This window comes from Vombatus ursinus, unplaced genomic scaffold (genome assembly GCF_900497805.2).
Source record: "Vombatus ursinus unplaced genomic scaffold, bare-nosed wombat genome assembly UNPS02015255.1, whole genome shotgun sequence".
Taxonomy (NCBI): Eukaryota; Metazoa; Chordata; class Mammalia; order Diprotodontia; family Vombatidae; genus Vombatus; species Vombatus ursinus.
The window spans coordinates 40,384,174-40,411,622 of NW_020955033.1; the positions used below are offsets into that span (position 1 = coordinate 40,384,174).

Here is a 27,449-nt window from a genome sequence, read left to right on the forward strand (position 1 = left end):
CAGGTGTCTATACACACACATATATATATGTGTGTATGTGTGTGTATTACATATATGATCATGTATATGCATATGCATATACATACACACACAATTACTTAGATGTTGTTCCTAAACCTGTCAGCTAGAAACTTCTTGGTCCCACAGGCTGGCAGGTCGATCCTTGGAAGGTTTCTTAAACTCCACAATAAAAGCCTTCCTCTGGGTGTAGTGTCTTCTGAACAGGGATGGAAGTTGTGTTGGCTGCTGGCCAGCCCCAGCCAGTCTCTGGTCAGGCCAGATGTTCTGCAGCTGAGCTCCACCCTCCTGGGCACATCTTATAGTGCACGGTACTTGTGTAATCTCATCTATTCCTCATTTAAAAAAAAAAAGTTGTAAGATAGGTGTTATTATTATCCAGATTTGATAGATCAGGAAATTGAAGTTCAAAGAGTGACTTGTTGGTGGCCACTCAGCTAATAAGCTAAGTGGGATCTGGACCCATGTCTTCCAGCAGTAAGTCCAGAATTCTGTTCCGTCACACCACCCCGGATTTGGGACACAGAATCAACATCCGCCCCTCTGACTCAGCCTCCCTCAGCTCTAACTAGGACCTAGTACAAAGTACTCCACTTCCTTCCCTCTATCTCTCACGCCAAGAGTAACAGCAGCATCTGCAGGGACTAAGGCAACAGCCTGTGGAATAAGGTGGACGATAGCAGCAGCAGCAACAGCAGGAATCCTGGTATAGTAGAGGGGAGATTTAATCCTTTCGTTCTCACACCTGAACATCTGCTTCCCTCCTTTGTAATAGTCCTGGGTAGAGGAAGGGAGGGGCTGAACTATGCATTGAGCTGAGTGGGTGACAGCGGAAAAAGGAAATCTGTGCGGGGAGTGCAAGAAAAACAGGGAGAGAACTGACTAAGCAGGGGGGTCTGTAGGTTTATTGTCTTGGGAATCATCGTCCTCCCTGCTCAGCATTGTAGCTCTAGATGGCCACTCATTTTGTCTATACATGACTATCAAGCGAGCTTGGGGAAGGAGCCAGGGGTTTTGCTTACTTTGAGGGTTTCATTTATTTTGTTTAGTTCTGGCTGTAGTTAAATTGAAATGGATATTATTTTACTTCGGAAGTTCTTTTTCGTTTCATATGATTTTTGAGAGTAAGGTGTGTAATTTTTAGGGACTTTAAATATTAGGCCAGAGATGGGAGTGAGAAAAAAATGGACCTTCCAAAGTTCTCCCCACCTAAGTTCTGTCTCTTCAGAAGAGTTGCGCTTCTCTGTGGCCCAAAGTAAATTAGACCTGCCTGGTGTTACAGGATATGACCCTGGTACACCCTAGGGCTGCCCTCTGGATGGATGAGGAATCTGTTTGGACACAGTGGACAAAACTAGAAGCAATGAGTTTTAAAGTTACAGAAGTGGAAATCTCAGTTTCAAATAACTTTCAAATAATCAGATAATTTTAAAAGTAGACTTGGAAAGGGAAGGGGGAAATGAATAAGTATATCTATCTATCTATCTATCTATTTTTATCGTATTGAAGGGAAGGGAAAAAGTATCTACATATATACATTATATACACATAGAACATAGTAGGTGATATATACACACATATATATATACATAATATATATGATATATGTACATGTAGAACATAATAGGTGATATATATATATATACCCACACATACTATGTGCCAAGTACTTTACAAATATTATCTAATTATTACAATATTTATAAATATTATCTAATTTAATCTTCACAACAACACTGGGAGGTAGGTGCTATTATTATCCCCATTTTACAGTTTAGGAAACTGAGGTTAAGTGACTTGTCCAGGATCACACAGCTAGTAAATGTCTGAGGCTAGATTTGAACTTGAGTCTTCCTGACTCCAGGACCAGTATATCTGTCTTATAAGTCCTGAGTGGTTCTGGAGATCTTTCTTGATTCAGAGGCTTTCTGACCACTTGTTGGGGATATTATAAAGAGGATTGCCTTGGGGACTCCTCTTGTCCCTGTCCTGTTTAATCTTCTTATCAATTCCTTGTGTAAAAGCAAATGGTACATGCCAACATTTTTATGATTATGATTCTGGACAATAGAAGTAAAATCTTCAAAGAATTGACCATATTTTACTGATTGGCCAAGTCTAGCAGGATGAAATGTAACAGAGTTAAGTGTAAAATACTGCACTTGAGTTTAAAAAAAATATTTTGTAGCGTAAATATGACACTATGAATGTGTAAAACTGCATTTAATGTTGTGGTTATTTGGTAGGTTGCTTAGGTTAGTTTCACTGAATTTTTCTTTCTTCTTTTTTATTCTTTGTTATAAAGGCTGACTCTTTGGGAAGAGAAGGGAATGATGTATATTGCAAAAATGAAACAATGTTAAAAGCAAAGATCCATAAAAGGTTTTTTAAAGTTATAGGAAGTATAGGATGGGAAAGACATGGCTAGATACCAGTTTATGTATTTTTAGAAGACAGTGGTTTTAATGGGTTTAAAACTTTTCTTCCTTAGTACACAGTAAGTCTCCTGAGAAACAAACAGAAGCTGAATGCCCACTTCTTAAGGATGTTATAGAATGGATTCTTGCTCTGGCATAGGTTGAACTGGTTTACCTCTAAGATTTTGTGATTCTGTGACTACAGGCTATGGAAGCATGGAATGGGACAAAGTAATATCCCTAAAAATATAGGATTTTGTGGACTAATAAGTGGGCTGGTCCTGGTGGTACACGCCTGTAGTTCCTGCTACCAGGGAGGCTGAGTCCAGTGGATTGGTTAAGTTTGGGAGTTCTGAACTGCAGTGGTCTAAGGAAAACCAAACGTCAGAAGTAAATCTGGCCCTCATAGTGTGAGCTCCCAGAATTGGCGTGCTACCAGAATTGGTGTGCTACCAGGCTGCCTAAGCATATACCATCTGCCTTCCCAGGTCAGAATTGGGGGGGGAGGAGAGAGAGAGAAACACCACCAGGACCAGCCAGTCCACCTACTCTGCACTGGCTCCTTGTTTGATCCATGAATGACCACATTTCTGGATTCTTACTTTGTTTCATTCTATGCTTTCAAAGACTGCAGCCACAGAATCACTTGTAGGTTAACATTAGTTCTGTCCTTAGGTAGAGATCTAGGTTTCTTCATCTGTTTTTTTCTTGAATTACATCTGGACCCAATCTCCTTGAAGGCCAAAAAGCCTTAACATTAAATGCCATCTTCAGCTGGTTTATTTTCAGGATTGCATCAGGTCTAGGTTTGTTTGCCAGTTAGTACCTGAGTAACTTGGGCTGGTGTTTGATCACAAAGGTAGGTGGCTGATAAGGATTTTTGATTGAATTGCAGTAAAATTACCTAACAATGTACCAGATTTGGTAGAGGTGGAAGTATGTGGGTAGCAAAGACCAGAGGGTTGGTTGGGCTAGTGGTTGTGAAAGAGATAGGAGAGGCAGTGGTGATTCAGGGGTCAGATCATAGGACCATAAGATGAGGAGAAAGGGAATAAGCATTTGTAGAGTACCTACTATGTGCTAGGCACTGTGCTAAGCTTTACAAATATCTGATTTGATCCTTGTGACAACCCTATGAGGTAATTATTATTATCTCAACTTCACAGTCAAAGAAACCGAAGGAAACAGCAGTGAATTTGGCCAGAGTCACACAGCAAGTGAAAATCTGAGGCCAGATTTGAACTCCAGTCTTCCTGACTCTAGGCCTAGCACTCTATTCACTGTGCCACCAGCTATTCCCCATAAGATCATAGATTTAGAGAGAGAAGGAATATTAGAAACTATCAAGTTCAACCCCCTCGTTTTAAAGATGAAGAAACTGAGGCACTGAGAGTTTAAGTGACTTGCCTAGGTTCACATATTTCAACCTGAGTTCAAATGTCTTCCTGAGTTCCATATATTTCATTATAGTAGATACTTTTTAGTTTTGATCTCAGTAAATCTGATCTGACAGGTAGAAGCATAACTCTTTCTCTTCACCTTTCAAAGCATTTCTTCTTGTGATACACACTGGGTTTTTCTGTTTTACCCACAAGATACTGCCAGTTCTCAGCTCGTTAGTATTGCATAGATAACTGACATTCTCTGAGCACGATATCTGATGCTCACTTCTTCAGCTCTGCCCACTTCTCTAGATTCTTATCAATGACTATTTATCCAGATAGCCCCAGGAGATGGGTGTACCAGAAACTTATCTTTGTAGTCTCATAAAACCAAAATACCTTAAACATTCAGTAAAAAGAACAGGTGATGTTCTTAAATAGAGAAATGAAGGCTTGTTCCCCAACAGGAAATTATATGTGAGAGCTATATATTGCTCAGATGGTATGTCATGAAATGCATACAAACTTGCTTAAGAAAACCAGTTGGAAAGTAGCATTCAGAAGTTTAATGTTTTCTTTATGCTACAGTAAGGCTCCTTATCAGGGCAATGGATGATGAGTTAAGATGCCTACTAAGATAGACCATTAATCACTAGCTGTGCCCATTGGAGACTTTTGTGTGATAGCTGTGTGACATTGTACAATTGGCTTCCCAACTCTGATCTCTTTTCCTCATCTGTAAAATGTTGGAACTGGTCTACCCTGAGGAATAATATTTTCTGACTGATCTCATCTAGCAAGATTGTACCCCATCCACTAATTCTAACATCTTTTCTTGATGTTCTTGACTTTTCTTAATCCTAAAAGAAATGTGTCAATTTTTTCCTTTTTATTGGCATAGCCCCTCTTGCTTTGCCAATTAGTCATCTGGAATTATTTTTCAATGTCTTCTCAATTCTTTATTTTTTTTTATTTAAAAAGAGGAAACTGAGACAAACATTTTTTGTTGTAGCTACATGATTCATATGTTTATTGTACAAATCTTAAGCCATGAATTAAAAACATGAATGCAAACAGTGGTTGCCAGAAATCATTTGCATGACTAACACTTGTGCAATGTGTGACTTTCACATTGTAGCATTTGCTGAAGGGCTCCATAACAGAACTCTGTCTTCCTTTCCCTCTCCAATTCCCTCCTTCCTAATTTGCCCTTTTCTGTTCAGAGTACCAGCCTCCCTTCAGTAAACTAGGTTCTCAGCCTTGGAGTTACCACAACCTCCTCACTCGCCCTCATCCCACATATGCAATCTGTTGATGAGTCTTGTCCATTTTACCGCTCCAATATGTATTGCATCCATTTCTTTTCTCTCCACTTAGTCATCGCCCTAGTTCAGGTTTTTATCGCCTCTCCCCTGTACTACAATAGTCTCCTAATTGGTCTCCCAGTCTCAAATTTCTCTCCACTCCATTCCATCTGCACCACAGCTGCCAAAGTGACGTAGTACAGGTTTGACTAGCTCACTGCCCCTACCCCAGACTTACTATGGACAAATATTGGGCCCATGGACTGACAGGTCTTCAGCTCTGGAACTGAATAGGGAAGCAGGGATGTTACTGCATCCCTTGTCCTTTCACCAGCAAGTACTCTTCAACTAGTCAGTCAGCAAGGCTCACCTAATATGTACCAGGCACTGTGTTAGACACAAGGGATACAAAGATGTAAATTAAATAATCCTTTACCTCAATGAGCTTACATTCTATCAGGGGGATAGGGAGACTTCCTGTCTCTATACATGATCTATAGATAGACTGATAGATAGATAGATAATAGGTAGATAGATATAGAGATATATTCTCCTTTTTGCTGTTGTTGTTTAGTTGCTTTCAGCCATGTCTAACTCTTCAAGATCCTATTTGGGATTTTCTTGGCAAAGATACTGGAGTGGTTTGCCAGTTCTTTCTCTAGCTCATTTTATGGGACAAAAAACTGAGGCAAACAGGGTTAAATGACTTGCCCAGTGTTACACAGCTAGGAAATATCTAAGGCTGGATTTGAACTCACAAAGACGAGTTTTTCTGACTGCAGGCCGGGCACTCTATCCCCTCCCCCTTTCACTTTCTCTTGGATAATTTAACTTTCGCTTTTGTATCCCTAGTTTCTAGCACAGTGCCTGGCACATAATAGGTGATTAATAAATACTTGTTGATTGAACTGATTGAGCAGTTGCTTGCTGGTCAAAGGACCTGCTCCCTGTGCCATCCCAGGCTGAAAGTCTGTCAGGATATGGGGCCAATCTCCATCCAGGCACTCATAGCTACTTCATTGGTCTAAAAAACTGAGTCCTCTTTAGGACAGCTTTCTGATACCTATTAAAAAAATGTTCCCTGTAAGGAGTCTGATTGCACTGCAAGTGTCATCAGGGAATTTGGAAGAGCAACATAGGTGCAGAAAACAAGAATGAAGAAGAGGCTGGAGTTAAATGGTCAGTCCATTGACAAGCGTTTATTAAACAACGTGCTAGGTGCTGTGCTGAATGCTGGGAATACAAATACAACCAAAAGAAAAGACAGTCAGTCCCTGCCCTCGAGGAGCTTACCTTTAGATGGGTAAGACAAGACAACACATCAAAAGAAGCAGAAAAGCAGGGGATGAGGCTGAAGTTACCGAGGGATGTGATGAAGAGAGGCAGAATAATGGAGCCTGGTGGGAAATGAAGAAATAGACATCCAGTAGACATCTTAAACTCAACATGTTCAAAATGGAACTCATCATTTGTCCCCCTGATCCTCCCTTCTGCCTACCTTCTCTATTACTATCAAGAGTGACACCGTCTTCCAGTCCTCATTCCAACAGCATCTGGGAGCCTGGCATTACTTCAAATACACAATTAAATTTGAATACCTCATACCAGAATCTTATTATAAACTTGTTATTTCCCTTTCCTTAATTCCATCCTATTACTCCTAAGTATAGTTTCTCATCATAAACACTTCTTCAATTATTTTTTTCAGTGAATTTACAACTGGATCCTAACATACCCCATCCCTGCCCCCCTCCCCCAAACCTCAGCTATCCATCCATATTTAAATAGACTGCTTATATACCAGGTAGAGACCAAATGGAGAGTGAGCAGTGTAGCTTTTCATTAACCATCTCATCCCAGTACATTTCTGGGAAGAGTTCCTTTAGTGTCAAAGGGTCATCTGGAAGACTGTTTAGAACTGTGCAAAAAAAAGTGCTGAGTTTTTATACCCAATGACCCAGAGAGTCCATGCCTGGGATTGTGCACCAAGGAGGTCAGTGACAGAAAGTAAAGGTACACAGATACAAAACGGTTTAATGAATCATTATTTGTGAAAACAAAATAAAACAAAAAAAGGTGCAAAAATGATTGGGGAATGACTGAACAAATGATAGTGCCTGAATTTAATGGAAAATTACTAAACCAAATGTTGCATAAAAACTCCAAGAAACATGGAAAGATTTATATGAAAAGGAAAGAGCACTGCCCCTGGTGTCAGAGGAACTCAGGTCAAGTCCTGCCTTTGGTTTAGGCAAATGGGCAACCTCCCTGTGCCTCTGTTACCTTAGCTGTAAAATGAAAGAGCTGGGTTAGATGGGAGGAAATAAGAATTTACTAAGAACCTGCTATGTGCCAGCCACTGCGCTAAGCAGTTTACAATATGTCATTGGATTCCCATAAGCACCCCTGGGTAGTGAATGCTATTATTATCCCCATTTTACAAATGAGAAAATTGAGATAAACAGAGGTTAAGTGACTTGCCCAGGGTCACACAGTCAGTAAGAGTGTGAGGTCATAAAAAAAAAGAGTGACATCGTCCTCCCAGTCCCTCAGGCTCTTATTCTAGGAGTCATCTTGGATTCTTCACTATCTCTCCCCCCCCCCAACCTCCATCTCCAAGCTGTTGCCAAGGCCTGCTGATTTTACCTTTGTAACGTCTTTGAATATGCCCTTTCTCTCTTCTGATAGTGTTACCACTCTAGTGTAGGCCCTCGTGGACTTGTGCTTGGTCTGTTGCTATTGCAACCTGCTGGTGAGTCAGCATGCCCCAAGCCCCTGCCTACTCCCATCCAGCCACTATTCAGTCACTAAAGTCATTTTCCTAAAGCACAGGTCCAAGCACGTCAATGCCCTCCCTCTCTCTCAGTCAGCAAACTTCAATGATTCCTTATTGCCTCCAAGATCAAATTGGAATGTTCTGTTGGACATTCAAAGCATTTCATAACCTAGTCCCCTCCTACCTCTCCAGTCTTCTTTCACCTTACTCTCCACCATGCCAGGCCAGGGCCTCCTGACCATTCCACCAACAAGATACTCCATCACTTGTTATCCCCTGTGCCTGGAACACTCTTCCTCTCCTCTACACCTATTAGTGACTTCCCTAGCTTTCTTGAAGTTCCAAATAAAATCTCATTTTTTACAGGAAACCCTTCCCAACTTTTCTTAATTCTAGCGCCTCCCCTCTGTTAATTATTTCCTACTTATCCTGTATACAGCTTGCTTTGTCTCTGTTTGCATGTTGTCTCCTCCATTCAGTTGTAATCTCCTTGAGGGCAGGAACTGTCTTTTGCCTCTTTTTGAATCCTTAGCACTTAGCAAAGTATGTACTTAATAAATGTTTATTAATTTATTGATTGACTTGGGCACTCTTTCATAATGGAGGTTTTGGAAGATGTCATTTAATTTGAGGAAAGTGCCCTAGGAGACAGAGGGTGAGAGTTCCAGGGCTAGAAGTGAACTTCCAGGATGAGAATGCTTCTGGGGGGATGCATGAGTATTGAACAAAAGAAACTGAAGAATGAGAAAGGTAAGGAAGTAAGGCCAGGGCTTCTCCTTTCATAGAAGAGTAGACACACGGAGGATGTCTTTGTGACTTGGAGGCTATTCTCACATAAAGAAATGTACGCAGCTGCCATCGTGGAAAGAGCACAGAGATTTTAGTATTAGAAAATACATTGAAGTTAGAGCAAAAAGACCTGCGTTGGAATCTGGTTTTGCCACCTGTGTGACTTTGGGGAGGACATTCTGCCTTTACCTCAGTTTCTTCACTTATAAATTTGGAAGAAGACCAGATAATTTTTAAAGACCCTCCACCTCTAGTTCCTAAGAATATATTACTAACAAAAGAGCAGTAAACCTGAGCTTGTCTCTTTTCTTTCTAATTAAATAAATGTTTGTTTGTTAAGTAAATCCAAGTATTAACTGCCAAGAATAAAGATAGAATAAGTTGTACATCAAATGTGGGCATGAAGTCAGGAAAACTTATCTTCTAGAGTTCAAATCTGGCCTAAGACACTTCCTAGCTGTGTAACACTGGGCAAGTCATTTAACCCTGTTTACCTCAGTTCCTCATCTGTAAAATGAGCTACAGAAAGAAATGGCAAACCACTCTAGTGTCTCCGCCAAGAAAACCCTAAATGGGGTCATGAAGAGTTGGACATGACTGAACAAGGACAACATGTAGCATAACCTTTTGTGATCTTTTCCAGGTTCCATTATGGATTCCCTCTCTGAAGTAAATGGGCCCTTTGCCATTAACCTTCTGAAAAAACTGAGTGAAAAAGATAACTCACAAAATGTGGTTTTTTCTCCCCTGAGCATCTCATCTGCCCTTGGCATGCTTTTCCTAGGGGCCAAAGGAGGCACAGCAGCCCAGATTGTAAAGGTATGTTTGTTGGTGCCAAGAGAAGATATGAAATAGCTGGATTTCTTTCTACGTTTCTGACTGATTATAAAGCCATTATTTAGTGCCCTTTCCTGCCCAGTGACCTTGAAGACTTGGATGAGACCAGAAACACAGTTTGTCATTAAAAAATCAATACTGCAAGACTAGGGACCACCTTTTTCTTCTGGATTTACAAAATTATATTTGCATATGAACAAGGCATTTTTTCCTTTAATTTCATGAATTTAAGAAACATTTCAGGTTTCTAGTAAGCTCTTCTGGGAAAGAAAAATAGAAAAACAAAATATGAATTGCAAACAGCAGAGAGCGGAAGTGGGAAGACCTATGAGTGGACTAGGTAATATATCCAGGTCCATTGTAATGGGAATAGAGAAGAGGGAAAAAATACAAGTGACATTACAGAAATACAATCATCAGGATGTGGTAATCAAAGGACTATGATAGAGACAGGAGAGGAAAGAGAGAGTAGGTAGATGATGGTGCCAATCACATAAATAATGAAGTCAGAAGACTGAACAAAATTCAACATTAGCTTTTCTCCTAAAGTTCTCCAGAAGCACTTATTCTGCCCAGGAATGGGCCACTTGCCATATGCCAATTTAACTACTTGAAGGTCAGTTCTCTCCCTCCTGTGCAAACATCAATTTGGCCATTTGGAACAGTCCAGAATCCACTGCCTTGTTCATTGTCTTGTGCCCTGTGGTGCCTCCTCAGAAATATGATGCTAATTCTTTGTCACAGGCAGGGTCTCTCCAGTGCTCTCTCTTCTATCATTTGGCTGATCTCCTATCTGTAGCCCATACTGACCATCCCTTGGGTGTAACCTTTAGAGATTATCCCTTTATGGCCCTGGCAGTCTCTCATCCATTACCATAAATCCTTTCCTAACCTAATCCCACCATCGCCATCCATTTAGCATGTCTGAAACACTTCTCTAATAGTAACATCCCAACCCTCAGAATGTCATTTCAGAATTATACTATACAGGTGCCAACCTGCCTCGAAAGTAACCCCTCAGGCTCTCTTCTGGGCACCCCAAAAAAGAACTTACACACATGATCTACTTGAAATCTCACCTTTCCTCATCCAACCTCAGAATTCTCACCAGCTGTCACTGAACCAGCCCAGTCAGTGTTGATGCAACAATCTTTCTGTAGGCAGTGGGCATCCTACCATTCCCCTCCCACTTTCAAGAATCTCAGGTGGCTAGGTCTTTGAAATTTATTCACCCAATAAGTTTTATTTTAGTCTATGTCCACTTATACATATCACGTGAAGTGCCTGTATCCCAATTTAACAGTCCATCATGGATACAAAGTATATGAGCTGAAACTTGTAGACTAAAACTAAATTCTATGAGAGCCAAAAAATCAGAATATCAATGAATAATCCAATTCAAATATATGGTTATTCCTTTTTTTTTTTTGCCCTAATCTACTATAATTTCATTAAGATTTTCCTTTGCTTACACCAAGGGTTTAAATGCTGTCTCTGTTATTAGCTATCTGTGTGACCCTGGGCAAGTCATTTATTTCCACGTGGCTCAATTTCCTCATATGTAAAAAGAGGGAGTTAGAATAGATGGCCCTGAGTTTCCTCCTAACTCTAAGATCTAAGATATATGATTGTCATCGATGATCCTACTTTCTGTTGCATAATGAGTATCAGATGCCTGATAAGATTTCTAAATGTGCTCTTGCGCACTGCTAAAGAAAGCAGCCGTCCTTTGCCCCAACAAAATGAACCCCTGAGATGTTGATGTACACACATAGAAACAGTGAACTGATATACTCACACGTGTCCAGACACATGTACCCATTTAACATTGCACTATAAAAGCTTTCAAAGTGACTGTTTGCTTGAAGGAGGGCTCCAAACATTAAATTTTACTCGTAACAAATCTTTTATTGGCCTGAGTTATTAAAGATTTGTTACGAGTAAAATTTAATGTTTGGAGCCCTTTAAGATTGTGAGTTATTCACATCTTAAAGAAGATAGATAGATAAACATGTGTATGCATATGTGTGTGTATATACACATATACACATACATATAGACACTCACAAATATAATCACATATAATATGCATTACAACATATTATATACACATATGCATATATTACATATATGTAAATGTATTTTTGTTGTTCAAGGTAGTTTGCAATAATATATCTTGTACTTGACCCCACTTCTTATTTTCAAATCTCAACTGCTCCTCTCTTTAGCTAGAGGCTAATAGAGAGAGAGGTAGAAGAAAAGACTGATCTCTGGAATCTGGCCTACACCTGTCCAAGAAAGACTGTAGTTTCTACCTTGAGGAGAACAGGAGAAGGGCCGCAGCTGGGTGCTTGCTCTTTCCTTCACCTTTCTCCAAGAGAGGTATCAGTCTAGAACTATGTCTCTTTGCCCGCTCCAGTACCTATTTTGGTCTAGTCTAGCAGTACAAATCTCCATTCTGAAGGGAAGCTCTTTCCCTGGTTGCTCTTAAAGGGGATGGTAGGGAGTGCTTAGTTTACACTTACCAGCTTAGCTCCTTCCCACCAAACACTGGTTATACCAGAGACCATCACAAAGAGTAAAAGCCTATTTATCTAAGCAAGCGGAAATTGTATGAATTCTACAGATTAGAATATACCAGAAAATATACATGCATGAATGAGCTCTCTAGATGGGGGCAATATAAGACCCTAGCTCAAACCAAGAGAAAAGATCTCATCTCTAGGCAGACTAGCTTATAAGTCAGGGACCTCTCAGGGAACCAGCTTCTCATATGGGCCTGCTGCTTCTTTCTCTGTGTCTTTCCCCCAAGAATCTCTGGCACCAACTCTATCCCTGATACAAAGCATTGGCACAAAGCGTAATGTTGTGTTCAGTATTGTCTCCACTAATCTGAAATTTCATCTCCTTCCACATATGCAGCCACTCACAAAACAAACCATGCATTGGTGAAAGACTGCTACACAGAGAAAATACTTCTGACATTATATAGAAAGTATCACGAGGGGCAGCTAAGGGGCACAGTGGATAGAGCTCCGAGCCTTCGAGTCAGGAAGACCTGAGTTCAAATCTGCCCTCAGACACTTGACACTTACTAGCTGTGTGACCCTAGGCAAGTCACTTAACCCTGATCGCCTCATCCAAAAAGCAAAAAAAAAAAAAACAAACAAAAAAACCCCAAGAAGTATCACATGGCAGGGGTATGGAATTCTTCTAATTAGAACAATTCGAGTTAGAGTTCTATTTTAAATTCTAATTAGGAAAAAATAATCAAGACAATTTTACTTTATCTCATACTGTAATGTAGACCAAATAACCAATAATGTACATATTAGTCATCCATTAGTAATACATTAGTATTAATCATCCACTAGTCATGCATTAGTAATAGTCATTACATGTGTACATACAAAGCACTTTTATACAAAGTACACATGTAAATTATCTCACTAGCTACCGTCTGAGGAGTAAGGCAAGGCTGAAGGAGGAATGCTGAAAGAATCAAAAATCTCTTCTATAAGTTAATGGAGCCACAGATTTTTGTGTAATAGGAATTAAAACCACCACCACCACCACCACCTCACAGCATTCTGACACAATGGCTTTGATAGAAGGAGAATGAATTTGAGCAGTTTGGCAAAGGAAGCCTCTTTCTTTCCAATTCCGGTATCATCTGCCCCAGAACTTTTTTGTTCTATCTCCTATTTGTCTCCTACTCTATTTTTTTTTCTTGGAATAAAGGCCTCCTAGCATGGGTTAAGTCCTCTCATTTATAAAACAAACCAACCCACACCTTTTCATCTGAGGGAAGATGCTCTGGTGGTATTCAGTCACAAGGTTTGCTGTTGGCAGGTGGTTCTTTGGAGGCAGAAGATCCGTGCTGATGAGGATTTTTGTTTCTCTTTTCTTAATAGGTACTTTTTGCAAACAGAGGTGGGGACATCCACAAGGATCTCCAGGCACTTTTCACTGAAGTGAACAAATGTAGCACCCACTACTCACTGAGAATTGCTAACAAGCTCTTCGGAGAAAAGACTTATGATTTCCTCTCTGTAAGTTGAACTGATTAAGTGATAAAAAGAAAGGAAATGAAAGTAGGTTGTGGGGAGGAAGGGTTCAAGGCCTTCAATAACACGAACATCCTAGTAAAATTTTACCTGAACTGAATATGCTATAATTAAAAATTGGCCTTAAAAAAAATCATTTCCAAGGTGCATTGTATCTTACATTGTTATCTTAAAAAAAGGAGGAATATATGTGTATTGTGTCCAATGAGGGCCTAGAACCTGAACTAATTTATTTCCTAAAAAGTGCATAACCATTTTTCAAGACTTAATCTGTGTGACTAGGCTCTACTTGGTAACTGGAGATGTTGCTTTTTATTTTTCTCTTCATAGACGTTTAAAGAAGCTTGCCAAAACTTCTATAGTGTGGAGCTGGGAGAACTTTCCTTTGCTAAGGCTCCAGAGGAGTCCAGGAAACATATAAATGCCTGGATAGCAGAGAAGACTGAAGGTCACAAATTACATTTCTTTGTAAAATGTTGACTGTTTAAATAATATTAATGTAAAAGTGGATAAAGAGTCTGGTTGCCCCTTTCAAACAGAGTTACAAGGTGAAGCCTTGGATCCATAGCACAGTGTAAAACAAAAGAAAACAAAGACAAAAACAAACAAACAAACAAAAAGCTGAACTTGTAAACAAGAGACACCTGATGCAAAGGCTGCCTCTGATACTTCCTGGGTATATGACCTTGGGCAAGTCATTTAACTACTATGAGCAACAGTTTTCTGTAAAACAGTGTTTTGTTGTTCATTCATTTTTTTCAGGCATGTCTCAACTCTTTGTGACTCTGTTTGGGGTTTCCTTGCAAAACTTACTGAAATGGTTTGCTATTTCCTTCTCCAGCTCATTTTACAGAGGAGGCAAGCAGAATTAAGTTACTTGCCCAGGGTCACACAGCTAGTAAATATTTGAGGCCAGTTTTGAAACTGGGGATATGAGTCTTCCTGATTCCAAGCCCAGTACTGTATCTACTGTGCCACTGGCTGCCCCCAAACAGTGGTATACCTATACTTGCCTAACAAGCTTCATGTTTGTTATTGATTTTTTTTTATTTCCAACATTCACTTTTTATAAGATTTTGAGTTCTAAAATTTTCCCCCTTCTCTTCCCCCCCTCCTCCCCAAGATGGCATGCAATCAGATATAGGCTATACATGTACAATCATATTAAACATGTTTCCACATTTGTCATGCTGTAAAAGATGAATCAGCGCAAAAGGGGAAAACCACGACAAAGAAAAAAACAAACCAAAAAAAGAGAAAATAGTGTGCTTTGGTCTGCATTCAGACTCCATAGTTCTTTCTCTAGATGTGGATAGCATTTTCCATCAAGAGTTTTTTGGAGTTGTCTATGCTCCTTGCATTGCTGAGAAGAGTCAATTCTATGAACGTTTGTCATCCCACAGCGTGGCTGTTACTGTGTACAATATTCTCCTGGTTCTGCTCACTTCATTTAGCATCAGTTCATGTAAGTCTTTCCAGATTTTGCTGAAGTCCATCTGCTCATAATTTCTTATAGAACAATAGCATTCCATTACATTCATATACTACAACTTCTTCAGCCATTCCCCAGTTGATGGGCATCCCCTCAATTTCCAATTCTTTGCCACTACAAAAAGAACTGCTATAAATAGTTTTGTACATAAAGGTATTTTTCCCTTTTTATTTTTTTATTTTATTATTTTTTTTTTAGGCCATTGGGGTTAAGTGACTTGCCTAGGGTCATATAGCTAGTAAGTGTCAACTGTTTGGTCTGAGGCTGGGTTTGAACTCAGGTCCTCCTGACTTCAGGGCCAGTGCTGTATCCACTCTGCCACCTAGCTGCCCCTATTTTTTTAAAAATCTTTTTTTTTGTTTTTGTTTTTTTGGCTAGGCAATGGGGTTAAGTGACTTGCCCAGGGTCACACAGCTAGTAAGTGTTATGTGCCTGAGGCTGGATTTGAACTCAGGTCTCCCTGAATCCAGGGCCAGTGCTCTATCCATTGTACCACCTAGCTGCCCCCTATTTTTCCCTTTTTTAGGATATCTTTGGGATCCAGATCTAGTAATGGTATTGCTGGATCAAAGGGTATGCACAGTTTTATAGCCCTTTGGTCATAGTTCCCAATTGCTGTCCAGAATGGTTGGATCAGTTCACAACTCCACCAACAATGCATTAGTGTTCCAATTTGCTCCAAACTCCTCCAACATTTATCCAACATTTATTTATTCCTGTTCTGTCATATTAGCCAATCTGATAGGTGTGATGTGTTACCTCAGAGTTGTTTTAGTTTGCAGTTCTCTAATTAATAGTGATTTAGAGCATTTTTTCATATAACTATAGAAAGTTTTAATTTCTTCATCTGAAAACTGCCTGTTAATATCCTTTGACCATTTATCAATTGGGAAGTTACTTGTAGTCTTATAAATTTGACTCAATTCTCTATATATTCTAGCAATGGGGCCTTTACCAGAGACACTTATTGTAAAAATTCAGGGTTGTTTTTAAAAGAGGCAGTAGGCTAGGGTGGAAGGAACCCTAACTCTGAAGTGAGAGAATCTATGTTCTAATGTCACTTCCTCCCTCTGTAAAATGAGGAGGGCTCGACTAGATGACTCTGGGATTTTTTTTTTCTGGATCTAAGTGTATTATCCCATGGCCCAATGGCATAATTTATATAGAATTTTGTAAATCGTGAAATTCTATATAATTGTTGAATGTTACTTATCAGTAGTGATATGATACTACAAGGTTAGCAGGCATGTCAATCAATCTCATTCATCTCCCAGTCCCTTAATACATTATAGCATCTGATCCTGAAAGAAATAAGCTGTTCAGCCAAACTTATTGGGTTAGTTTGGCTGCTTGAAGATGCTCCAGTGATCTCTTTGGCTCTTCCCTCTTAAGAGGGACACTTTACTCTCAAATCAGACTTTTGAATATGGGAGAAAATGGCAGAGGCTAGAGCAATGACTGCCGGTCCCCATCCTCACTCTTACTACTACTGATGTATTGCCTAGAACAGGGATTCTTTTTTTTTATTATTATTATTTTTTTGTCATGGGCTCCTTTGGCAATCTGGAGAAGTTTATGGACTCATCAGAATAGTGTTTTTAAATTCATAAAAGAAAATGCATAAATTTGAAAAGAAAACCAATGATATTGAAATAGTTATATACATGTGTGTATATGTACATATACACATATACATGTATGTATATATACATATAAAATATGTGTGCCTATATCAAAACAAGCACAACTGAGGATTAAGAACCCTTGGCCTAGAGGAACCCTGTTATAAATAATCTCTCTGATCTAGGAAGCTGAAAAGAAAGGAAGAAAGAAAGGAGAGAGAGAAAGGGAGAGAGAAAGAAGTAATAACTTTCTTCTATAACCCTGAGTTCACAACCAGAGATCCCTCTCTGGCAAAATACTGCAATTTTGAATGTTTCTTTAAAAAAACTTAAGTATTCTCCCTTTTCAGAGCCTTCCCAGTGGTTACATCTCAGATCCATTTCAATAGTAACACATAGATTAGCACTGTGGATGGCTAGCACCTTTTATCACAATTTCTGGCTTAGAAGACAAAGCAAAAATGTAAATATAAAAAGGTGGACAAACTTTAGGCCTCTAGGAAAAGGTAGAGGCAAAAAAGTAGGGCAAGAAATAAAAAATCACCAACTCTGGTCTCAGATTCTACCAGATTCCAGCAACATACTAGTGTGCCCCATGTCTCCTTTATGATTTGATCATACTGGTTCAGTCTCCAGGGTCCTGGCACCTACCCTTCATGGTTGCTGCCGCTCTCCACTGCTTCTGACCTCCAGATTCTTTATGCTCTTGCCTCCTCTCTCCGGGACGTACAGCAAGTTCTCTTCCTAAGCACATTCCCTTAGGATGGGAGGGTATAGCTTATTAATTATACCAGCCCTCTCTACCTGACTTGAAGTCATAACAAAACTTCCTAGTAGTCAGACAAGTAAATAGGAAGCTGGGAGATTACGATCTACAGTCATTCTCCAGCATCTTGATCTCTTTGGGTGATGTCTGTCAAGGTGTGGCCGTTGAGGCATAATATCTGTTTTGCTCTTTTTTTCACATTCAGCTGAGGTGACAAGTTTTGAATCCCAGCTCTGCTCCCTTTGAGTATTTTTAATAGCTATAAGCCTCAGTTTACCCATCTGTAACCCAATAAGTTTGAGCTAAACAGCTTATTTCTTTCAGGATCAGATGCTATGATGTGTTAAGGGACTGGTGAACACAAACTCAGAAGAGAGCAATTTGTAAATAGGAATATTAATTTATTAACTTGATAACTGGTTTCTTGATAGTGCTAGATATAGTCTGGTAAATTCAAGCTCTTTTGGTTTCTTTGCCTTGGCTCCTTAGAGCCCCCCAGGCTTCTGTTATTACCTTGGACATACTACAGTTCAACAAACCACACTTTTTCTTCCATTAATAACATTTTAGCCTTTGTGATGAAATCAGAGAGAAAACCCAATACTGTGATGATCTTTAGGGTGCCCCACAGTCTCATCATGGACAGATTTACGAACCATTTCTTAGCATGAATTTCTTTTGTACTTGATTAATCTCTTTAGGGTCTTTGACCTCTTGGCACTGGTTGGAAGATATAAGTCATCTCACTATATCTAAATAATTAATCACCATTGAATTATACTTTGTGTATGCCAATATGCATTTTTAAATTTTCAAAAATATTTTATTCTGATTGTGTATTATACTATTATCAGTAATTTTATTCTCTAAGTATAATTTCTTTAAGATCATCAGTCCATGAGTAATTTGAGCTTTGGAAATCCCAAGCTGCTTCTAGGGCAGGGCCTTCAGAGCATAGGTTCCCAAAGTGGGCAATACTGCCCCCTACCGGGCACTGGAACAATCCAGGAGGGCAGTAGTAGTCAGGGGTGCAATGGAGGGTGTTGAATAAAAATAAGGGGATGATGGAAGCATAAGGAAAGAAGAAAAGAGAAGAAAATGTTGAAAAACCACTAGGACATGTTCCATCCACTGTGTAACACAGTTACATAGTGATTACATTATTTTTCAAATAAATACACAAAATTCAAGTTATGACCGATCAGTGGTAAAGTCCACCAACAGGTCTTAATAAGCGAGTACTGGCAGTGTGTCTGACATTGTTGGGAAGTCTAGCGTGCATTGGCAGGAATATATGCGTGAAATGACCTGTTTACAGTATGATACTATATGATTACATGATGCAATATTGCATCATCAAAATTTCAATGCAGGAGAGAACTCACAAATTTACAATAAATTATTAAATTTCAGATGCATCATTTTAAAAAATATATGTATGTTTTATATTTTTTGAAATGAGGAAAATTAAAAAAAAAACATCGAAGGGTTAAAGTTTCCAGGGAGGTGATGAGTAATTTTTTTTTTTTAAAAGGGAGCAAGCAGTAGGCCAAATAAGTTTGGAAACTCTGACTCAGAGGAACTCTTGAATTCTCAATTAATCAATCCACAAATATTTATTAATCTTCTACATGAGCTAAGCCCTCTGCTGCCCTCAAGGGGTATTCGATAAATTTGAATTTTTTATCACGCTTTGATTCCAACATTGTTGACTTGAATTGCTGACCTGGAATTGAAGGTCATGTCCCTCTTGTAAAAGTTTTTTTTTTTTCCAAACATTAATTCAATTATTTCTCTATTTTCTTTAAAGGTAAGATTGCAGAGATGTTACCTACCTCTTCAGTTGGTCCATTGACTAGATTAGTCCTTGTGGATGGCATCTACTTCAAAGGGAAGTGGAATGAACAGTTTAAGGAAAACTATACAAGGGAGATGTTTTTTAAAACCAGAAAGGTAGGGAAAAACTTTTAGACATCCTGATTACTGGCATAAATTAATAACATAGAAAAATAAAGTGTAGATCTTTTTAGGGTTCTGTGTCTTCTGACTTTCAACATCGTGTGATCTCTGTTATAAAAATGCCTGAGAGAATAAGGAGTTGTCCCGAAGGTGTTTAGTCATGGTATCAATGTATCAGCAACATGGGCTCATCGTGATCCTTTCTAATCTGTGTCCAAAACCTCGGGGAAGCAGTTTGCAGCCCAGCTTAGCCCACACAGTTTCCCAAGGACATACACAATTCAAGCAAACACAAGAAGAAGCACTGGAAGAGCACCCAGGAATATAACAACGGAGGCTTGTGCCACAACAAGGTATCCTATGCCTTACTCTCTCTACCTCCTTCCAAGAGAGTCAGTTTTTTCAGTGGCCATGGAATGGCGTAGCCTACATCTACCAGCTCAATAGTTTTACTTCTGCTTTGCTGTGTCTGCTATCTGTATCAGTTCTGACATTGGAATAAGGTTGGTAGAGCTTCAGACAATATGCCTAAATACGCACACAGTTGATCCCTTGCCATACCCATGCTTCAACCTCCCTGACTCTTTTACCATGATAATAATATCCTTCCTTCTAGGACTTATAATTCTTTGTTTCTCCTTTTGCTTTATGAGGGACTTTATGGTCCTGTCTCTACATATACCGAGTAAGAACTGGTTCACCATTGTAAGAATGTTTACATCTCTGTCTGTTCTTCAGAATTGTTGCTTAAACAATTTTCTGCAAAAAAAAATCTATCTCTGCTTGTTAAGCTGGGTTAAGGATGGTCTACTGCCTTCATATGGGTCATTTATTCTGTATAAGGGGGCCAGAAAGTCTCATCTCATTGCTTTCCTTTCTGTCTCCATTCCTTTTTTCTTACAGACTTTGCTTCCCACATTTCTTCATAAGGCATGCATTCTGCTAGGGGTCACGACCGTAATTTTCCATACATCTTTTAGATCTTCAGATTCTATGTAACTGACTCCTGTACCACCAGAACTCTATATATAATGATTTTGTAGAACCAAAGATTCTCCTCATCTATTATGGCTTCTTGTACTGAATGCCTTATCAAAGGGAAGGCAAAGAAAATTAGGCCCTCTCCTATTTCCTGACATCATTTTGCAGCAGGAGGGATTTGGGCAGAGTGGCGTGTGTTGTACTCATTCCTCTGAGCCTGCTCTGCGAGAGGCCATTTCCCTGATCTCAAATTGAAGTATACATATGGGGCCCACCCCATTGCACCTAGGGACCAATAATAAAGGCCCTGTTAGGTTCAATATGGCCATACCCTGAGAGCCTGAGGTCTCTACTTGCCTGTATTGGTCTAGTCCCAATGTTCTCCTGCTTCCTCCAGAGCATATCAATCACCACTGCCAGACCACTGACCCAGAAGTAGTATGGAAGAAACAAAGGCTGTGATGAGCCAGATATCGCCAACCCAGAGAAGCACACCGAGCCCACTTGTATAGGCTCAGAAATCTTTCACCTCTTCAGTGGTTCTATTCTCTTACATCCAGACCCTGCTCCCTCACCAATACACTTAACTATAGTCTTACATAAGCGGTCAAATTGGAAATAGGAATGGGTTATTTTTTGTTGTTGTTTTTGAATTCTTATTATCTTTATTTTCTAGTGATTTCACAGATACTACATGCCCCAACTAAAATTTAACAAGTTCTTTTATTTTTTATTTTTTAATTTTTTTATTAATTTATTTTTATTTATCAACAATCACTTCCATGTGCTTTTGAGTTTAAAATTTTTCTTCCCCTTCCTCCCCACCACCCTCCCCAAGATGGCGCATAATCTGATATAGACTATACATATATATTCCTATTAAACATATTTTTACATTAGTGATGTTGCATGTAAAAATTAGAACCAATAGGAGGAAACACCAGAAAGAGGAAACAGAACTCAACAGAAGAGAAAAAAAATAGCAATTTAAATTCCATAGTTCTTTCTTTGGATGTGGATAGCATTTTCCATCATGAGGCCTTTGGAGATGTCTTAGATCCTTGTATTGCTGGGAAGGGTTAAGTTTATCGATATTAGTCATCGCACAACTGGCTGTTATTGTGTACAACATTCTCTTGGTTCTGCTTACTTCACTCAGCATCAGGCTATACAAGTCTTTCCAGGTTTTTCTGAAGTCAGCCTGTTCATCATTTCTTATAGCACAATAGTATTCCATTACATTCATATACCACAACTTGCTCAGCCATTCCCCAATTAATGGGCATCCTCTCAATTTTCAATTCTTTGCCACCACAAAAAGAGCTGCTATGAGTATTTTTGTACATGTGAGTCCTTTTCCTATTTGTATGATTTCTTTGGGATTTAGCCCTAGAAGTGTTATTGCTGGGTCAAAGGGGAATGGGTTATTTTTTAAATGCTTTACACAGTTCCACCCTGTAGCAAATGTAGCTTTATGGCATGACAAGAAAATGGAGATACAATGCTAGGATATCTTTTGAGTGTTTCATATTTACTCAAGCAGGTGTTACGGCAAATGGGGGATAATATTGTGCCTCTTTTATTTTGTCAGAGGGTTTGAAAAACCCTGACTTCCTGTTATGGAAAGCAAAGAGGGTTGTGTAATTTTACTGAATAAAGAAATCTCTACCTTGTAGCAATAGCCTAGTTTTCTGCAAGTTGATGTAGTAGTTATCTATTTTTTTTTCTTTTTGAACTGAAGACAGGTATTAGTTGGTGACATTTTGCATTCACTGACAAAGGCACAGAAATGATGATTTGTTTGTATGCATCATAAAAAGTTCTCTAATTCAAGGGCATCTTTTCAGTAAGTCTTATTAGCACCTTGAATAATCTGATGTTAATGTCATGTTCACCTTTTCCCCACCAGAATGAGAAAAAAACAGTGCAGATGATGTTTAAGGAAGCAACATTTAAAATGACCTACATAAAGGAAGTGTCCACCAAAATCCTGGAGCTCCCCTATGTGGATGAGGAGCTAAGCATGGTCGTTATGCTTCCTGATGAAAACATTGATCTAAAAAAGGTAAGTTAATGATCCCAAGATCAAATGACATAACCTTTAATATTATTATGTTACATTGCTCCTTGAGGCTCATCTGGTCCTTTTGGTAATGTATTATGAGATAAAGCCTCATATGGAATACTGTTTGGCTAGGAATCAGAAAACATGGATCTAACTGTGACACTACTTCTTTTCTCGAGGAAGACATTTAATATCTTTAAACCTTGGTTTCCTCACCTGGATTCAAAGGATCTGTGTTTAAATTCCGGCTCTGCCGTTTACTGGTGTGATCCTGGTCACTTGACCTCTCTAGGTTTCCATTTCTTCACTTGTGAAATGAAGGGGGTGGGCTAGATGATATATAAATCCTCTCCTAGTTCTAAATCTATAGTTCTATGGCTGTCATAATCAACCACGTCAACAAAGCAGATAGTCAAGAAACAGCATTGCCACTGGAAAAGAACACATAATGCTGCTGCCCTATTGGTTTTGGGAATAAGGCCTTAGGTATTCTAAAAGTCAGGTTTGAAAGCCAACAGAAAATTTACTGGGCTTTATGGGGATTCTTTGAAAAAAAATACATAACTGAAATGTTGATCTTGGAATCAGCCACTCTTTGTCTTACTCCTCATAGAAATATTCAAGTATGATTTCTTCTGTCTATAATAAGGAACAATCATTAACAAGAATATATTGAGTGCCTACTTCATGCCAGGTGCTATGATTGACATGAGATACAAAGAACAAAAAAAATGCTACTAACTAACATTTCTACAGTATTTTAAGGTTTCTAAAACACTTTGCATATGTTATCTCATTTGATCCTCAAAATAACCCTGTGAAGTAAGTGCCTATATTATTCCCATTTTGCAGATGAGGAAACTGAGGCTGAGAAAAGTTAAATGAGGAAGGATATAAACTTAGGTCTCCAAGACCAGCATTCTATCCACTATGCCACCTAGCTGCTAAACAGCAAGCAAAATACAACAGTAGGGTTTCTTTAACCTAAAAACTCTTTACCATGAACTTTATTTTTAGATAGATGGATAGATTAAAAAAATAAGCATTTATTAAGGGCCTACTTTGTGCCAGGTATTGTGCTGAACACTACATGTATCATCACATTCATCTTGCACAATAATCCTGGGAGGTACATACTGTCGTTATTATTCCCATTTTGTTCAGTTATTTTTAGTCATGTCCAACTCTTTATGACCCCATTTGGGGTTTTCTTAGCAAAGACACTGGAATGATCTACCATTTACTTCTCCACCTCATTTGACAAATGAGGAACTGAGGCAAACATTGTTAAGTGACTTGCTCAGGGTCACACAGTTAGTAAGTGTCTAAGGCCAGATCTGAACTCAGGAAGATGAGTCTTCTTGACTCCAAGGCATAGTGCTCGATCCACTGTACCACTTACCGTCTCTCATTTTACAATTGAGGAAATTGGGGTAAAAAAACAGTTAAGTGACTTGCCCAGAGTTACATAACTAATAAACATCTGAGGCTGGATTTCTAGGCCCAGTGCTCTATCTACTACTCCACTTAGCTATCTATAGACAGATACTAGTTACATAACTCTTTCAATATAATTGAATTCTAAATTCAATTTTAATTAAATTCATTTCAATAATTTTAAAAAATTCTGTTTTATCCAATTTAATTAAAATTGAATATTTAAAAACTCTGTATTTTATTTTATGCATTTAAGAACACAATTCTGAGAAAGGGTCCATGGATTTCATCAGACTACCAAAGGGCTCTATAACACAAACAGGAATAAGAACCCATTCCACTATAGTCTCATTTCAGTCAGATTCCTTGTTTTCAACTATTCTAGTAATCATGGTATTATGGTGCTAAATATTCTTCATTTCCTCAATTTATTTTCCTCCAATGCCAATGTAAGCAAGTAACCTATAACAATATTTTGAAACTGGCACTTTAAATTATTTTATTTTATTTTTTTAAAATTTTTTTTAAATTTAAATTTTTTAATTTTTTAAAATTTAATTTTATTTTAATTTTTCAGTTTACAAATGTCTGTTTTCTCTCCCTGTTATTTACTTCCCAAAAAGCCCTTGTAGATGTTAATGCAGAATTAAACAAAAAAAAAATTCCTGCATTGGTCATGTCCAAATGTCTGTATCTACATCTCTCTCTATATATAATTCCACACCCAGAGTCTATCACCTTTCTTTGAGGATGTAGGTAGCATGCTTCATCATAGGTCCTCTGGTCCTTGCAGTTCTTACACCTTACAAAGTTAATTTCATTTAAATGTTATTCTATGAATTCTCCTGGTTCTCTCTGTATCTGTTCATATGAGTCTTTCAAGATTTTTCTGAAACTGTCTCTTTAACTTCTTACAGCACAGTAGTTTCAGTCAGTATTTTTGGAATATGAAAGAGAAACAGAGTCTTCCACCCCTCCCTTTAGAGACAAGCAAGCATGGTGCATTAGAAAGAGCGCTAAATTTAGTCACCGGACCTGAGTTTAAATCCAAGTTCTCTGCCTTCCCATCCGTGTGACCTTGGGCAAACAACTTCTCACCTCATTTCCTCATCTGTAAACTGAAAGGGTCTTGAACAATAGACCTCCAAGGTTCCTACCAGTCCTGGATTTATGTGATCCTATAATCAATATCTTGTTTTCCCCAAAATGAGCTCCTACTTCACAGCTGAGTCTTCAGGTTGTCATTGACCCTGGGGAGGACTGACCTAAGGGAGGGTCAATTATGGAGGCAGCGTGAATGTAACCAACTGTTTTAATAGCACCTTATGACTTTCAACCATCGTCTTCCAGGTAGAAGCAGAACTGACCTATGAGAAATTTGTAGCCTGGACAAGACCGGACGTGATGAAGAGAACAGAAATGGGTGTGTTTCTCCCCAGATTTAAACTAGAGGAGCATTATGATATGGAATATCTTCTTCGAAGTTTTGGAATACTGGATGCTTTCGAAGGAGGCAAGGCTGACTTTTCTGGAATGTCAGCTAAGGGAGGCCTTGTTTTGTCCAAGCTCGTGCACAAGTCCTACTTGGAAGTTGATGAAGAAGGTGCTGAGGAAGATGATGCTGCAATATTCCGAGTGCCTCTTTGTGGAAAAATTCTGCCAACCTTCATCCCTGATCATCCCTTCCTCTTCTTTATCCGGCACAACAAGACCAATGGCATCCTCTTCTGTGGCAAATTTTCTTCTCCATGAAGATATGCAATTGCTTTGCTTTTAATCCATTTACCTTTGCTGCTTCTCGATATTTTCCCCTAAGGAAGAATAATATCTATCATCCAAAGAAATGTCCTTAATGCAGCATACAAGGCAGGAACAGAAATTAGGCTTTTTTTCATATAGCATGCATATAGTAACATCTTTTGGTTGATAGTTAATAAAATTGAATTAGTGAAACAGAATGTTGGTGTTTGTTTCTATATTTTCTGCTGAATACTGTGATCTCCAACTATTTAGTATAAGGGCATTAGAGCTAGGTTAAAAGATGAAGGATTGGGATTCAAATCTTGGCTCTACTTCTTATCTTTTGTGACATTGGGCAAGTCACTTCATCTCTACAGTTTCCTTATTTTTTACAATGTGGGGGCTGGACTAGATTATATCCATGAAAGACTTGTATGACCTGTGTATTACCTTCCCAATGGCCAATAGTTTGCTTTATAGTAGAACTTCTCTTCTTCTGCAATTACAGAATGGCAGTTTCCTACTTGAGGTGCCAGGAGTTCCAGGTGAGACTGAACGAGAGGTAGAGAAGGGAAGCCAGGCTGGAGTCAATCAAAGTCACTGACTAAAAAGATGTCTTCTCCAACTGCCATTCCATACATGGGTTGCATTCCAGCACAGACTTAGGCAGGCAGATTACACAATAAAAGCCATTCTGCACCTCCAAATCATTCTATGATTCTCAAACACCAGAGTCACCAGACATCACACATTCTCTCTCTCTCTCTCTCCCCCTCTCTCTCCTTTCTCCTTGTCTTTCTCCCCCCCCTCCCCGGAAATCTCTCTCTCCCTTTCCAAAACTCTGTCTTTCCCATCCTCCCTCATCTCAATGATATCTATCACGGGAAGTTCTAAGGCTGAGAATCAAAGTTGATGGGGAGAGGAAATTCTTCTCAAATGGACCTTCCATCAGAGGGTAAGAATTCTATGAGTTGCCTAAGCAGGGAGATTTCCAAAGAAGGGCTATTTGACACCTTAGCATAATGGTTAGATATTCCCATGTACCAGTCACCAAGCATCAAACTTTCTCTCTCTCTCTCTTTGTCCTTTATCCCTGTCCCACCCTTTCCGTGTTCCTCTGTCTCGCCTCTCACAATCACGATTCCTCCCTCTATTTTTCTACCTCTTCAGGGCTTCCTTTCTCCTTCTCTGTCTCCCTCCACGCCTCTTTCTTGTCTCCTCTCCCTTCCTCTGTCTCTCTCTTCCTCCTGTACTAGGTCTCCTCCTCCACTACCGTCACTCTATCTCCCTTCCTCTCTTTCACACCCTCACTATCCTGCCATCTCTCCCTCCTGCTTCCCACCATTCTTCTTACACTCCTTCCACTTCGCTCTCCTTTCCTCCCTTCCTCTCTCTCTCTGTGTGTTTCTGTGTGTGTGTGGGGGGTGGGTGTGTGTGTGTGTTTGTTTGTGTGTGTACCTTTGTCTATGTGTCACTCACACTCTTGGGCATGGACCAATAGTGGGAGGGCATGTTGTGTAGTATGATCTGTGGGAATGGGAGGAAGGTGTATAAGAGCTGTATTAGGCTGCGGGTGCAGCCTGGGGTGCGTTCAGCAAGTGGTGAAGTGATAGGAGCTGCTGGAAGTTGCTGGGGCTGATCATTTCATGGACAACCTCATCTAAGGTGTGGAGAACGGGTAAGATATGGAGGGGGGCCAGGCGGGCCACCAGGTCGGGGTGGTAGCTATCTGGCTGGAAGCCTCCTAGGGGGCGCATGTGCAGCATCACCTGGGCCAAGTGGTGCAGGTGCATGAGG

At 39.3% G+C, this 27,449-nt stretch overlaps 1 protein-coding gene across 1 annotated transcript; it reads left to right on the plus strand.

Annotated features, from left to right (window-relative positions):
• Positions 1-583: 583 nt before the first annotated feature.
• On the plus strand, positions 584-25,870 carry LOC114031695 (serpin B6-like). The gene is made up of 7 exons (XM_027846850.1): positions 584-724; positions 9,330-9,505; positions 13,438-13,575; positions 13,921-14,038; positions 19,281-19,423; positions 22,320-22,475; positions 25,263-25,870. Exons 2-7 carry the CDS (start codon positions 9,338-9,340, stop codon positions 25,662-25,664), a joined length of 1,125 nt encoding a protein of 374 aa, XP_027702651.1. The 5' UTR covers positions 584-724; positions 9,330-9,337; the 3' UTR covers positions 25,665-25,870.
• Positions 25,871-27,449: the final 1,579 nt, after the last annotated feature.

Excerpts from the sequence above, each read along its gene's own strand:
- LOC114031695 (XM_027846850.1), top strand. The coding sequence starts at position 9,338 with ATGGATTCCCTCTCTGAAGTAAATGGGCCCTTTGCCATTAACCTTCTG. Across the intron at positions 9,506-13,437 it reads CAGCAGCCCAGATTGTAAAG|GTACTTTTTGCAAACAGAGG; the intron begins GTATGTTTGTTG and ends TTTTCTTAATAG. Across the intron at positions 14,039-19,280 it reads GATAGCAGAGAAGACTGAAG|GTAAGATTGCAGAGATGTTA; the intron begins GTCACAAATTAC and ends TTTTCTTTAAAG.